The sequence below is a fragment of the Pseudonaja textilis genome, chromosome 2 (genome assembly GCF_049901715.1).
Source record: "Pseudonaja textilis isolate UNSWEBS1 chromosome 2, rPseTex1.2, whole genome shotgun sequence".
In the NCBI taxonomy this organism is placed as follows: domain Eukaryota; kingdom Metazoa; phylum Chordata; class Lepidosauria; order Squamata; family Elapidae; genus Pseudonaja; species Pseudonaja textilis.
The window spans coordinates 190,264,209-190,277,253 of record NC_141991.1 but is presented as its reverse complement, the minus strand read 5'-3'; the positions used below and the strand labels follow the sequence as shown (position 1 = coordinate 190,277,253).

The 13,045-nt window shown below is 36.2% G+C and overlaps 1 protein-coding gene across 4 annotated transcripts in view; it reads right to left on the bottom strand.

Moving 5' to 3' along the window:
• Positions 1-13,045, bottom strand: part of RFX3 (regulatory factor X3) — a 162,006-nt gene that overhangs the window by 33,528 nt on the left and 115,433 nt on the right. For 3 of the 4 annotated variants that reach the window (XM_087926685.1, XM_026703965.2, XM_087926687.1), the window contains exons 5-7: positions 12,922-12,996; positions 4,578-4,759; positions 1,135-1,254 (exon numbers count right to left, since the gene is read on the bottom strand). In XM_087926685.1, the coding sequence (XP_087782811.1) occupies positions 1,135-1,254; positions 4,578-4,759; positions 12,922-12,996 (377 nt within the window). The remainder of the gene's footprint in view (positions 1-1,134; positions 1,255-4,577; positions 4,760-12,921; positions 12,997-13,045) is intronic. The other variant, XM_087926686.1, reaches the window with a different exon arrangement.

Below are 13,045 nucleotides of genomic sequence, written 5' to 3'. Positions count from 1 at the left end.
TTTTTATCCACCTATCAAGTTCTTCCCAAGAACCAGGGATAGTCAGACTAATATTATTAATTTCAAACAAGGCACATAAAAAAGAAGAAGAAGAAGTTCAAAGAGAGAAAAAAAAAAAACAAAAAAAACAAAGAGACGGAAGAAAAAGAAAATACGTTAAAACCAGACAAATATTCTTTTTGACAGTCTACAAGATCCAATTCTCCTAATTTCAAACAAGGCACATAATTCCTAAACAGTAACATTTCCTTTAATTTAAACATGTCTCTTAATGATGCCACAGGCTACCTATGTAATTTGGTTTTGGTTTTTTGGCAACAATACACAAAGTTGGGGAGAAAGGATTGCTAAAACCTTGAAGATAGGCTCTGTTCAATGGTGAAAAATGTAAGCACTTAGGAAAAATTAGATGCAAAGGTACAGGGCAGTAATGCTTGTGAGGAGGATCCAAATGCCTGGATTAAGTATGAGCCAGCAATGTGGCACTACTGCCAAGAGACCCCAAATAGTTTTGGGCTGTATCAACAGAGGCAGTTTCGAAATCACAGGCAGTGTTAGTACCACTCTTTGCTCCATTGGTCAGACTGTACCAGGAATACCATGTCCAGTTCCAATTGCTACAATAGGCGTAGTCCTCATTCAACAACTATTCATTAACTTAGGTGCAAAGGACCAGCAGCTGCCTCTCAGCATGTCTTGTCAACAACAGCAGAAATAAATGGCTAGAGTTAGCTGGAAGCAGCAGAAGTAGGCAGTGCAAGATGGCCTACAGGGCAGAGATAGGAGGGAAGATAGGTGGGTGGGGGAACAGTGGAGGTCAGTGAGGCAGTGCAGGAGAAGTATGAGGTCCTTGCCTAACAATCCAACTGGGATCAGTGCACCAGCAGTTGCTAAGCAGTGCAGTCACGTCATATTTTGCTTAACAACTGCTTCATTGATGGAAATTCCAAGCCCAATTAAGGCAGTTAAGCAAGGACTATCTGTACATATCAAAAACATTCCACTTATCAAAGTCCACAATTGTTGGTCCTGTCATTCAGTTTATTTGTCATACAATTCAGATACTGCAATGTCCTCTCCCTACCAACATTGAAACCTACTGAATGCAAAGGACTTATTTTAAGAATACTTTACCTTTGTTTCTGCTGCATGGGTTGTTGTCTCATAGCCATATATTGCATGTCCTCTTGTAGTCGATTAAGAGGAGAGTCTGGCTTGACACGAATCCCGTAGTAATGATATTTGGAATTCCCCCTTTGGGAAAAAGCAACCAACAATCAATAGATAACCACTGGGATGTTGCTGAAATAGCACAGATCCTGAGTTATATTAGCATTAAGGCTGCTTCCAAAGGAGGCAGTTCACAGAGCAATGGCTGGTATTCCAACTCTGCTGTCTAAACAAAACAAAAGGTAACAAGTAGAAGATACACTATGAACACAGACTCGCACACACAAATCTGAGATTTATTTAGGTTACTAATACGCTGGCCTTTCATAGCCATCCAAACAAAGCTCCCGTTTGGGATTCTAACTAGCCAGCCATGCTGAAATCCTATATTCCATAAACCCATTCACATACTCTTAAGTGTACTCCATAGTTTCTGGAGACCATTGAGCTTGTTCACTTCTCAGAGGGACATTTAGAGAACATGAGAAAAGCAATACTAGATAAGTTTAGCATCCTGTTTCCATAGCAGCCAAAGAACTATATACAGAGAAACCATAACCTGAATGTTATAGGAAGTCAATATAAAGATATTTTTCTCATTTATTGTCCCAGGTGAAGGCAACACTTTTTAACCTGCTTACTGTCCTGTTACAACTGACTTTCAGAATATAGCCATTATGACTTGTCATGTATTAATAACTTATGGAACCCCTTGTTGGATGTGTATAATATGCTGCATAACTCTGAAGGTGGTTGTCTGGATTTGCCATCTTGTTTATTTATTCTGATGTATTTTTCTTTAACCTATTATATTTTATCCAGCTTTTCCTGTACTGCAAGCTGTCCAGAGTTAATTTGGACTCAGATGGCATCAAAATAAATTGAATCAAATGAATAAATTTACCCTCCATAAATTGATCAATTGATACAATGCCCTCTGATACACAATGGGTTGATGTTTTCTTTAATCTATCTGCCCCATCCCCATATCTATGCCTTTATCCTCTTTCCTAGTCAGTCACTATCTACGGATATTCTTAATCATCCAGATCATGGTTGTTTTTTCCAAAAGGCAACTGGACTTTGTTTTTTTTCCCCTTTGAAAAATTTTTGTTTCTTATCCAAGAAGCTTCTTCAGTTCTGATAGTCTATCACCACTAGCTCAGGTATATCTTGAAAATGTGTTTTTGTACGTCTGCAGTGTTTCTGTTCCCAAGTATATTTTTGCATGATCCAATTTCTGTACACTGCAGCAACACTAGAGCCTTTCTATCATGCTCGACGTTTATTTAAAACCACAATAACAGAAGCAGAGTTGAAAAAAAGAGTTAGATCAAGATGATATTACCAAATCCAAGATATCAGTATGACTACCAATTGGCAGCATAGCCAAAGAATTTCTTAGAAAAATTAATTTTTTAACCATGAGTTTTACCCCCCAAAACAAAAGAGATTCCAAAGAAGTGGGAAAAATACTTTACGAGGTATATGGAAAAGAACTATAAGACAAACATTTTTTAAAAAAAGTTTATATTTGTTGAAGGAAATTGAATTGGGATGTGAATGAATTCTTTACATTCACTATTCTAGTTGCATCTGAATTGATCTTCTGAATGAAAAATGAAAAATAAACTAATCCTAATTCTGGATAGTATACAGTGGAAGACTCATAAATAGTATGTAACAAAAAGCCATGACTTCCTAAAATTAGCACTCAGCCTCTAAAAGTAGAAAATAGTCTTGTCCTGTCTTGCCTTAGAACCTGGCCTGGACCTCTGTAGCTATTAAAACTATCATGTTAACCCTAACAAGTACAGAAACATTTAGAAGGAGGCAAAGATTGAATACCACTTTACGACCTTTAAGACTTTTTGTTTGTTATAAGGAATTGCCATCAAAAACTGATTTATATGGCTACATCAACTTGCACAGCCTAGGAGGGGGAGGAGCTAACCCAGGCCAGCAGAAAATGTGTCTATTATAGGTAGTCCTCAATTTACAACCATTTGTTTAGGGATGGTCCAAAGTTACAATAACACTGAAAAATGTGACTTATGACTGTTTTTCATACTTTTGACTATTACAACATCCCCATGGGGATGCTTGGCAAATGGCATGTACTTATGCCAACTGCAGTGTCCCAGGGTCATGTGATCGTCTTTTGCAGCCCTCTAACAAAGTCCATGATGATACCAGATTCACTTAACAACTATGTTAAGTTGTTAACAATGTTACTAACTTAACTGCAGTGATTCACTTTTAAAACTATGGCAAGAAAGAACGTAAAATGGAGCAAAATTCATTTAACAAATGTTTCACTTAGCAACAGAAATTTTGGGCTCTATTGTGGTTGCAGGTTTAGGACTACCTGTAATTAGACAGTTATTCTATATGCTCTGGTAGAACATTATTATTAAAAGAATCGATAGGGGTCGATAGTCCAGTTTTTTAAAGGAAGACATGTACAAGTGGCTCTCCAAGGATTTGTGACCACTGGAGTTAGGAGCAAATAATGAGATTGCAATTTGTTTATATCAAATTATTCATAAAGACTGAAGTAGGTGAATAAACTTAAAATAGCAGATGGAGTTTAATGTAATTAAATGTAACATGAGCTACACTGCAGCATAAAACCCAAGCCTCAAAAACATAAGAATGTGCTTTGAACTAGCAGTAATTATTCCCCCTTTGAGTTATGGGGAACAGTTAAGTCAACTTTTAAAAAAAACCTGTCAGGCAGCAATAAATTCTAAGACACAAATCACTACAAAAGAAACTGAAAATTACATTTCCAATAAGTGAATCTATTGTGTAGTACAAACACTTTGGGTATATTGTGCACATTTTGAGCCACTAGGTCTCAAAATAAAATAGTTGGAAAGCTGGTAAAAGTACATAAAGAGTCCCCAAATAATTAGATATCTAAAGTATTATACTACGGAAGACCGTAGTATCTGTAGCTTAGAAAAAGGTCATAAAAGGGGAAATAAAAGTATGCTTAGGGTAGAAAATGCGGACAATACGTTTCTCTCTTTCTCATATTACTCGTCTGAATTACACACTAAAACAATATGCGAAAACAGTCAAGACAACTAAAAAGAAATATATTTTTACACAATAATTTTTTTACACTAATTTTTTTAAAAGTCTGTCCAAAAACAAATGCATGTAGCATATACCTATCAATGACAACTATTCCCTAAGTGACTTTACTGCACTTGAAGACTCAATGCCATAAATACCATTTCCTCAAATTATAGTGGGAAAAGGCTTTGCGATTTGTTGATCAGACTTTGACTTGACCTAATGAGATTTCTTTTACATGTTAATGTTAGCCTCGATGCATTACAGTTGCTCTTAGGTGAAAGTAATACTTATACCCCAAGCCTTGATTTTCTTACACCAACCTGGTTCCCAATCTTCTGGTCCGTAGGCCCATGAAAATTGACCGTATGAGTTTTCCAAAAGAAGCAGCATTGACAGGGTCCAATTTATGCTCCTGACAGTGTCTCAGGTAATGGTTGTAGAGAGTGCTTCTGGGAAGGCTCACCCCTTCGGCTGTTTCATAGTTGTCTAAAAGCCATTGAAGCTATTTCAATTTAGGGACAAAGAAAAAAAATAAGACAAGTTCAAAGAACAATTAAGAGGCTTCATTAGAGATTAAATAATAGTCATTGTCTGAACTAACCCCCCCTTTTCCAATTCCATGATAATTCTCTCAAGCATAGTGTATTACTCCATTATAACTTTACAGATAATGGGGGGGAAAGCAGAATCCACTTCTGACCCCAGGCAACACTAAATACTTCAACAAAAGGACTGCAATTTCATTTAAAGTCAATATAAACTAATATATAAACTATATAAACTAATATATACTTGGAGAAAAAGTGTTAGCCCTTGAGAAAATGTGAGCAATACTGAGGGTAGTTTATACAAGCCAATAAGGAATGATATTTATGAAGTGAATAAAGTCTATGGATTGTGGGACTAGCACCTTTAAGGTTCTTGCAGATTTTTACTGGAATAATAATTATATTTTGCTTTGTTAAAGAGCAAAATCTACCCTTACAGATTTTTTAATTTCTCTGAAAATTTCATTTGGCCCTGTAAGCTATTTCTCTCAACGGTTTTATTTATTTCACATGTGAAACAAGGCAGATCTATGTTTAATGTTAATAATTGCTTGTTAAGCCGTATATTTTACATACTTGTGATATACATGGAACAGAGTTCATTTATCAATGGAGAAAGCACAGGAGTCAACTCCATAACTTATAAAATAGGCCACCTTTATCATGAGAGAGCACAAAACGTCTTGTTTAATAGCTCTTTAGCTGTGCTTTAGCTTTAATGAAATGGAACCATTTAGAAAGGGTTAGAGTTCCTTGATTAAGCAAAAATCTAAATTTCCCAAAACAGAAAAAACATGCCATTTTTACAGAAAAGTAAAAATGGCATGTTTTCAAATAGCACCCCCTCTTTCACTTGACTCTGCAGAATTATTGTAAAGATTCAGCTGACAACAGGTGGTTCTGATGCATCTCTGTTTGGAGTGTAACTGAATCATTTAATCACAGTATCAAAGGAGACAAGGAAAAATAACACATTTTGTAGCAACATAGCCAGAATAAGGTGACATCTCAGTAAATCATGCACAGATGCAATAGAAAGCTTAGAGGTAGTATTAATTGTTGCTGCTGTTGTTATTTCTAAAAGTTCCTTTGCCGGCAGCATCATGGAATAATATGTACATTCATTTCTCTATTCCCAGTAGCAGCAGAGGAAAAATAATATATATCTAATCTTGGGTTTTTAATACTGATGATGCTATACAAGACTTTTTTTTAATTCTTCAACAACATTTCCTGCTTACTGTACATTAAAGCTGGGGAAACTAAATATAGCCATGAATTCATTATAAAACTCCAAGCAATCTGATGTATAAGCAGCACCCATCTCTGCTAGGTCCCTTGGAAAAGTGAATTACTGCATATAAAGCAATGGAATTTGCATTGCCTTTAGTGATGAAGTAGGGCCGTTAATTTACTCTGGTCATCAGATAACTCTGAATGTAAAAACTCCCCAAAGCAATTAAGGGTCTCTCTCTAACAATCTTGACACTTGTTAAAGTGTCACTAATGCATATGTTCCTGGCCGTTATAGAAAAAAATAATGCAAATATTGAAAACTCTAAAAAAAAATCAAACGGCCAGTAGAATTATACACACAGTGAAATGATTCAGGTTATTAAGTACAGGTAATCTTGGACTCTGTAAACCGCTTAAAGAGGGTTATAAAGCACAGTGAAGTGTTATATAAGTCTAAGTGTTATTGCTGATGCTTTTATTTTGCTTAATGATGGTCACGAATTATGATGACCTTGAAAAGCCCATCATAATGAGCTTTGACATATGACAGCCCATAAACACTTCCAGCTGTTGTAAAATGTTGTGCCACTGTTCCTATGGTTACATGATTGTGATCTGGGTGTTTGGCAACCTTTTCACCTCTATGACCAGTTACCAAGCGCCATGTGATCGTGTGATGTTATGCACATGATGACATCATCCACACAGAAGGAAGCTGAATTTTGGGGGTGGGGTGCAGAAATGGAGCTCAAATCCCCAGGGAGATTTGGATTTCAGCAGGAAGGATTTCCAGTTCCTGCAGGGAGAGGCCGTGTGGTAAAGAAAGGAGTGCCGGGTGCTGTCTGACAGTGTCTATTCAGGGGCTGAAAAATCCTGTACGGATTTCGGCAGGGAGAATTTTCAATGGTCTTCCCCACCCCTCATGTGGCACCCTATACTCCTTACCTTGGATTTAGCCCATTTAATGACCTGCGGGGTTGCTTAATGGCCTCAACTAGGAGTGCCAGGATTATGTTTGATGAGCAAAGCAGTCACAGGACATCTTGCTTAATGACCACTTCACTCAACAACCAAGATCTTGGTTTCAATTGTGGTCGTAAGTCAAAGACAACCTGTACATCAGGCCTGGTAAAAATTCTGGCAACTATAATGAAAACTTTATGTGGAAATCAGTGTATTCAAGATCAAGCAGATAAAAACAGCTAATGAAAACAGTCGCATGTTAAAATTAGAAAGAAAGGAGTTCCATTTCTGACTTAGCATGCTGGGCACCTTTTCCCCATGCTGCTATAAAAGCATCACTTTAATTAAGTCAGTGGAACAGAATAATGGGTGCTATTTGCTGTTGTATAGTCAACCTGCTTATTGCAGATCATCTTTAGCAGAGATAAACCACCTCTAGGTTTCTCAACTGCTCTCTCTAATAACCCAGCAGTATGAGTTTCCTACCCAAAACAAGAATAGTTTTCGACAGTGAAAATGAACTTTATAGTGAATAATCTGAAGGTGCCAATATACATCCCGTTAGCTTTATTGTAATTGACAATAGTATTAAAACATACAAACACGTGATTTTGTTTGGTTACTTAAAATTATTATAAACAATCTCATTGGTATCTTTCAAATACTAACAGTTTTAGGAATGTGAGCAATGCTACACTGACAAGCTCAAAACTTTGATAATACTGCATACCGACTAAGCCTTAATTGTAATTTTGGAAGAGCAGCTATTACCAACAGTTGACAATTACCGACCGAGATTACAGTTGATAAGAAAAATTATTTACTTCCACACCACAATTCAGCAAGCTCTTTTCCCTATCCTTCCCTCTGCAACTAAACACCAGTCTTTTTTGTCTCTCACATTCACTGTTACTGACCTTTTCATTCTCTGTATAGCTGATCAGAGAATCTGATCTCTAATTGCTATCAGAATGCTGATATGGAGGAAGGGAAATCATAACTGTTGTCTTCTATTAAATACACTAACAAATTGAATATGTGCATCTCAAATCAGAAATCGAGAATATCCTAGTTTAATGCACATAATTCATTAAAATTAACCAGAATGGATTAAAGTATCTATGTTCTTCCTGTTTGTGCCAAAATGAAATCACTTACTTTCTGTGTTTTGCATAACTTTGCTTATGCTGAAATGCAATAGCTTGATGAGTGTGTCTGTCTGGTAAATACTGATTAATAAAGACAAAAGACAAATTATGCATGTCACTTTTTTTTTCATCCTAGAAGGATCATGAAAAATAAAGCCTTCGCCTACTTTCTGGTACCTTCCTGGCAAACTTGTCTGTATAGACTTTTTGGCTATGATACCGAAATAAGTTTGCCTCTGGTTTCTTCTAGGATATATTTTCTGACTTTTCTCATTCAAACTTGGAATCCTAGTTAAGAGCCTTGGTGGCGCAGTGGTTAGAATGCAGTATTGCAGGCAAATTCTGCTGACTGTTGATTGCCAACAGTTTGGCAGTTTGATTCTCACTGGCTCAAGGTTGACTCGGCCTTCTGTCCTTCTGAGGTTAGTAAAATGAGGACCCAGATTGTTGGGGGCAATATGCTGACTCTGTCAACCATTTAGAGAGGGCTGTAAAACACTGTGAAGTGGTATATAAGTCTAAGTGCTATTGCTAAATCCTTGGTGGTCTCCAGTTTCAGATTAGCTAGAGGTACCCCTGCTTAACTTCCCAGCCTAGACAGCTGCTTTCCCAGATAGATGATCCATCTTTAATTAATTCTAAATCCATGTCACTTGCCATCGCTATGACTGACACAGCATAGTCAAGGAATCTTCTTAAGAATGTTGCTTACAGATTTCACTGACAAAGGATCTTCTGCACTTGATTAAACAGCGACAAGTTCTATCACAAGCAGCACAGTATTTTAAGGTAGTAACAATTAATGTAATTAATTAATGTAATTCCACATTTGAAACAACACATGAAGAATTTAACAAACAGCTGCTCTATCACATAATTATAATGGATGCAGGTCTGGAGAAATAGCAATAGCAACAGTTTATTAATAGATTAGTCTTACGACCATATGAATAAAATGAAATTAAAGTACATGATCTGATTCCAGGATAAAGTAGATAAAATAAAATGCAATGATAAAATACATGTGGTAACATTAAGAGTCAGTATTGCACTTAGAGAGTGCCCCCATTTATTCAATGTATCGAGTTCTTAATTCAACGGACTTGATTATAAATTTAGCAATTCTGCTTATAATATATAATGAGAGCCTAGGTAGGTGGCCTTTCCATTGGGAATGATAAATACCAAAGCCTAAGGGAGGGGCAGTCAAACAAAACATGAGCAGTATTTTCAATGGCTTGGGTAGTGCATATGTATGTACTCTCATCATATAGCAAATAGTGGAAGTGTCCATATTTGGCCCTGGAATCCAACAACGCAAATCTTTCTCTGGAATAGGCCCTTCTTAAAGATTGTTTCAAACTCATTGACAAGCATTTTTCAAATTACAAATTTGTTCTTGGACAATTAATTTTAAAATCTATTTTTGGCCATTAACTCCATGTCAATTTGAGCACCGCTATCTAGGACTCTGTTTCAAAATTTCCCTTGCCTGGAAGACCACTGAAAGAAAAACTCATGTTGTGATATAACTTTGGTAAGCTATATCTGAGCAAATAGGATTTGAATAATCTCAAGCAAGAAACAAATAACTGGCAGAGGTTGATGCAGAATTAATTTATTATTACCATTAACATTGTAGCCAATCAGAATTTTCTTGCTCAGTTGTATCCTACTGTAAACTCAGGTGCCACAAATAAGGAATGGAAATAAATTTAAAAACTCACAAAAAGACCAATTATTAACAATAATTTTAGGAACTAAATACAAACATAATATAGGTCTTAATAAGTCACTTGAGGTTTTGCTACTGGCACATATTCCAAAACTGTGAATTAATTGCATGATTCATTATTGTGAAATTCTGTTCCAAAACAAATCTACAACTATTTTATACAAGGGCTGATATTAAGTGAAATATTTATAATCAATAAAGATACTTTCCTTTCTACTAATTCTGAATGTTAGTTTTTCATCTTAATTCTCAGGAAAATGTACACAACAGAATAGCACAGTACAAAAATTCAATTTAAATCTAAAATGTTTTATGAAATGTAACTCAAGTCAGTGCAGCTGCTGTTTATCTATTTAGTGCTCATGTTCTCTAAATGATAATCTAATGCTCCAGGGTGAAATACATATCACAGCAACAAGTTCATTTAGAAAAGATAGCTCTCTTCCCCACAAGACGTACGTTGGGTATGGACTAGATGGCAGACCTTTTCCGTAGTGGCCCTTGCATCACAGAACACGCTTCCCTCAGAAGTGCATTGGGCTCTCTTCCTCCCTCCTTTTCCAACTCTGAAATTTATTCTAGTATTCTTTTAAACTTTTCCCCTCAATTTATTATGGTCATCCAACTTAGGTATAAACACATTCTACTTTTAAATTATGTTTAAGTTTACAAAGTAAACAAAAATCACAGTATTACAGTATCACAGTTTTATGATGCAGCTTTTGTTACAAATATTACTAATTAAAAATAATAATAAAGACAGGTGGTTCTTGATTTATAACCATTCAGTGACCATTAGATGTTACAATGAAAGTGTAAAAAGTAACTTATGACCGTTTTTCACACTTATAACTGTTGCAGCATCCCCAAGGTCACATGATCAAAATTCAGGCACCTAGCAACTTTCTGTATTTATGACAGCTGCTTTGCCCAGGATGAGATGATCCCCATTCTCAACCGGTTCCCAACAAGCCAAGTCAGTGGGGGAAGGCAGAATCACTTAACAAAAAGCCACATACTGGGACAAAATTCACTTAACAACTGTTCTGCTTAGCAACAGAAATTTGGGGTCAATTATGGTTATAAGTCAAGGATTACTTGTACATTAATATTCAATGAAAGTTAAAGAATTAATTATATATCTAATTATATAACTAAAAATAAATATTGTGTAAATTGTTTTTCAAATAGAGAAGTCTTACAGATTCCATATCTAAACAATATAAATTATTACACTAACTTGCAATGACTAGAAAATAAGGCAACTGACTTTCCAGTGTAACATTTAATAAGCAAATAGTAAACGTGCCTAAAATGCCAAAAACTAATTGAGAACATCTACTTGAAATTATTAAAGTGCTCTAGGGCACCAACCGAACCTCTTGCTGTATTTTTCTGTGAAGGAAGATTAAAGCAAAGCTATGTTGTTGTCAGCCAATTAATTAATTAATTAAAATTTGGCCCAGCCTAATGTAGGCTCAATAGAATCAGTGGATGGAACCTAGCATTTAGACCTACAGAGATCCAATCAAAATTACTTTTGCTATCATTTTGTCAAATACTATCAGTCTGTCTGTCAAAAGAGATAACTATACTGCTCCTTATATGATACTCTATAGAAAGGCTATTGAATCCTTGAAGGAATGCTTTGCTTCAGTGAAGCTTTGAGTGATGCACCCTCATAAAATATGATTTCCAAAGGGAGACACCCTTTTCTTCCTAACATCGAAGTGCAGGAACTTGGTCTTCTTCTGAATATCTCTCACAGCCTTTCGCTGCAGAATTCACAGGTTTTTTTAAAAAAAGGCTGAAAGGAATATTCTCTGTGGCACTGAGGAGTCTTTAAGAGGCTGAGGAAGAAAATCCAGCAACCAGTGTCAGAATTCCCACTCGGCAGAAATGACTAGAGGTGCTACTATGCCTGCTACCAATTACCTCATTAGTCTATTGCAAAGCATGCAAGCAAATGGAGTGATGTTTTGCTTCCCAGCAGCATTAACTGGTCAAATTTTCGGCCACCATGTCTTCTTCAGCCAGGAGATTTGCCCATCAATTCTGACAGCTCATCTCCTCCATGATACAATGGCCAAGCATTCTGGACAATGGGACCTAGATGACACTGCTGGCTCACCTCTACCAGGTGTTTGGTCAATAAGACAACCTGAAACATAGTGTAAAGCCACCTACTACTGGTAGGTGCATTGAAAATCTGCCAGACTGAGTGATTTCAATGAATCATAGTTTTGAAGCTATGTAGCCCGAAAGTACTTTGACCTGGACTGGTAGAGAAGGTTAGGAGGAAACTTTTCCAACATTATTTGTTGGAAATATTCAGCCTCTGAATCTTGATAGACTCTTCAGTTCATCAAAGCAAATTTTGGTTGTTTCACACAGGCATACTTGTTTTATGCAGCATTTGTACTTGGCTCTAGAACCCCTGTCAAACACTGCACATAAATATTGAAAAGGTAGAAATTTGTTCATATTGAAATTGTTTTCTCCATTTTTCTGTACACAAATTAAAAAGCAACTTATATAGTTTTAAAAAAAAAACTCACAGGGATTCAGTGAACCAAACTGGATGGGGGCCAAAACTAAACCAATAATTTGGTTAGCTATTTTATCTATTTCCTTGTCTTACTACAATACAATACAGTTGAACGGGCCAGGTTTTGCTTTCATGTAACTGAAACTGTATTTCATCAGAATTATGAGAGTTTGTGATACAATTCCTATCATGTTTGACAATAACATGAAGACCATATTAACTTCGGTGTGTTCTGACCATTACTTCTGAATTGCTTTTAGTGACTCAGGAAACTTAAAAGCAGCCTTCTAAGAGCAGAGAAATCAAATAATTTTGTGCACTAAAAATCTTGCATGAAAAAAAAAAAAAGCTGCTATGAAAGTTCAAAAGTGGAAAAGAAAATACAGAAGCTAGGGGAGGGTGACAAAACAAAACAAGCATTTAGAAGGCAAGCAAAGCATGCAGAATAAGCAAAGGATTAGCTTACATGAAGAAGAGGCAACTTACATGGCTGTTGAGAAGAGAGCTTCTGTGAGTGGACAGACCATCAGACTTTTGCAGTGTCTCAATCGCCATTTCAATCTGATAATAGATGTCATTAAAAAAAGGGCTCAAGACAAGATAGTAATAA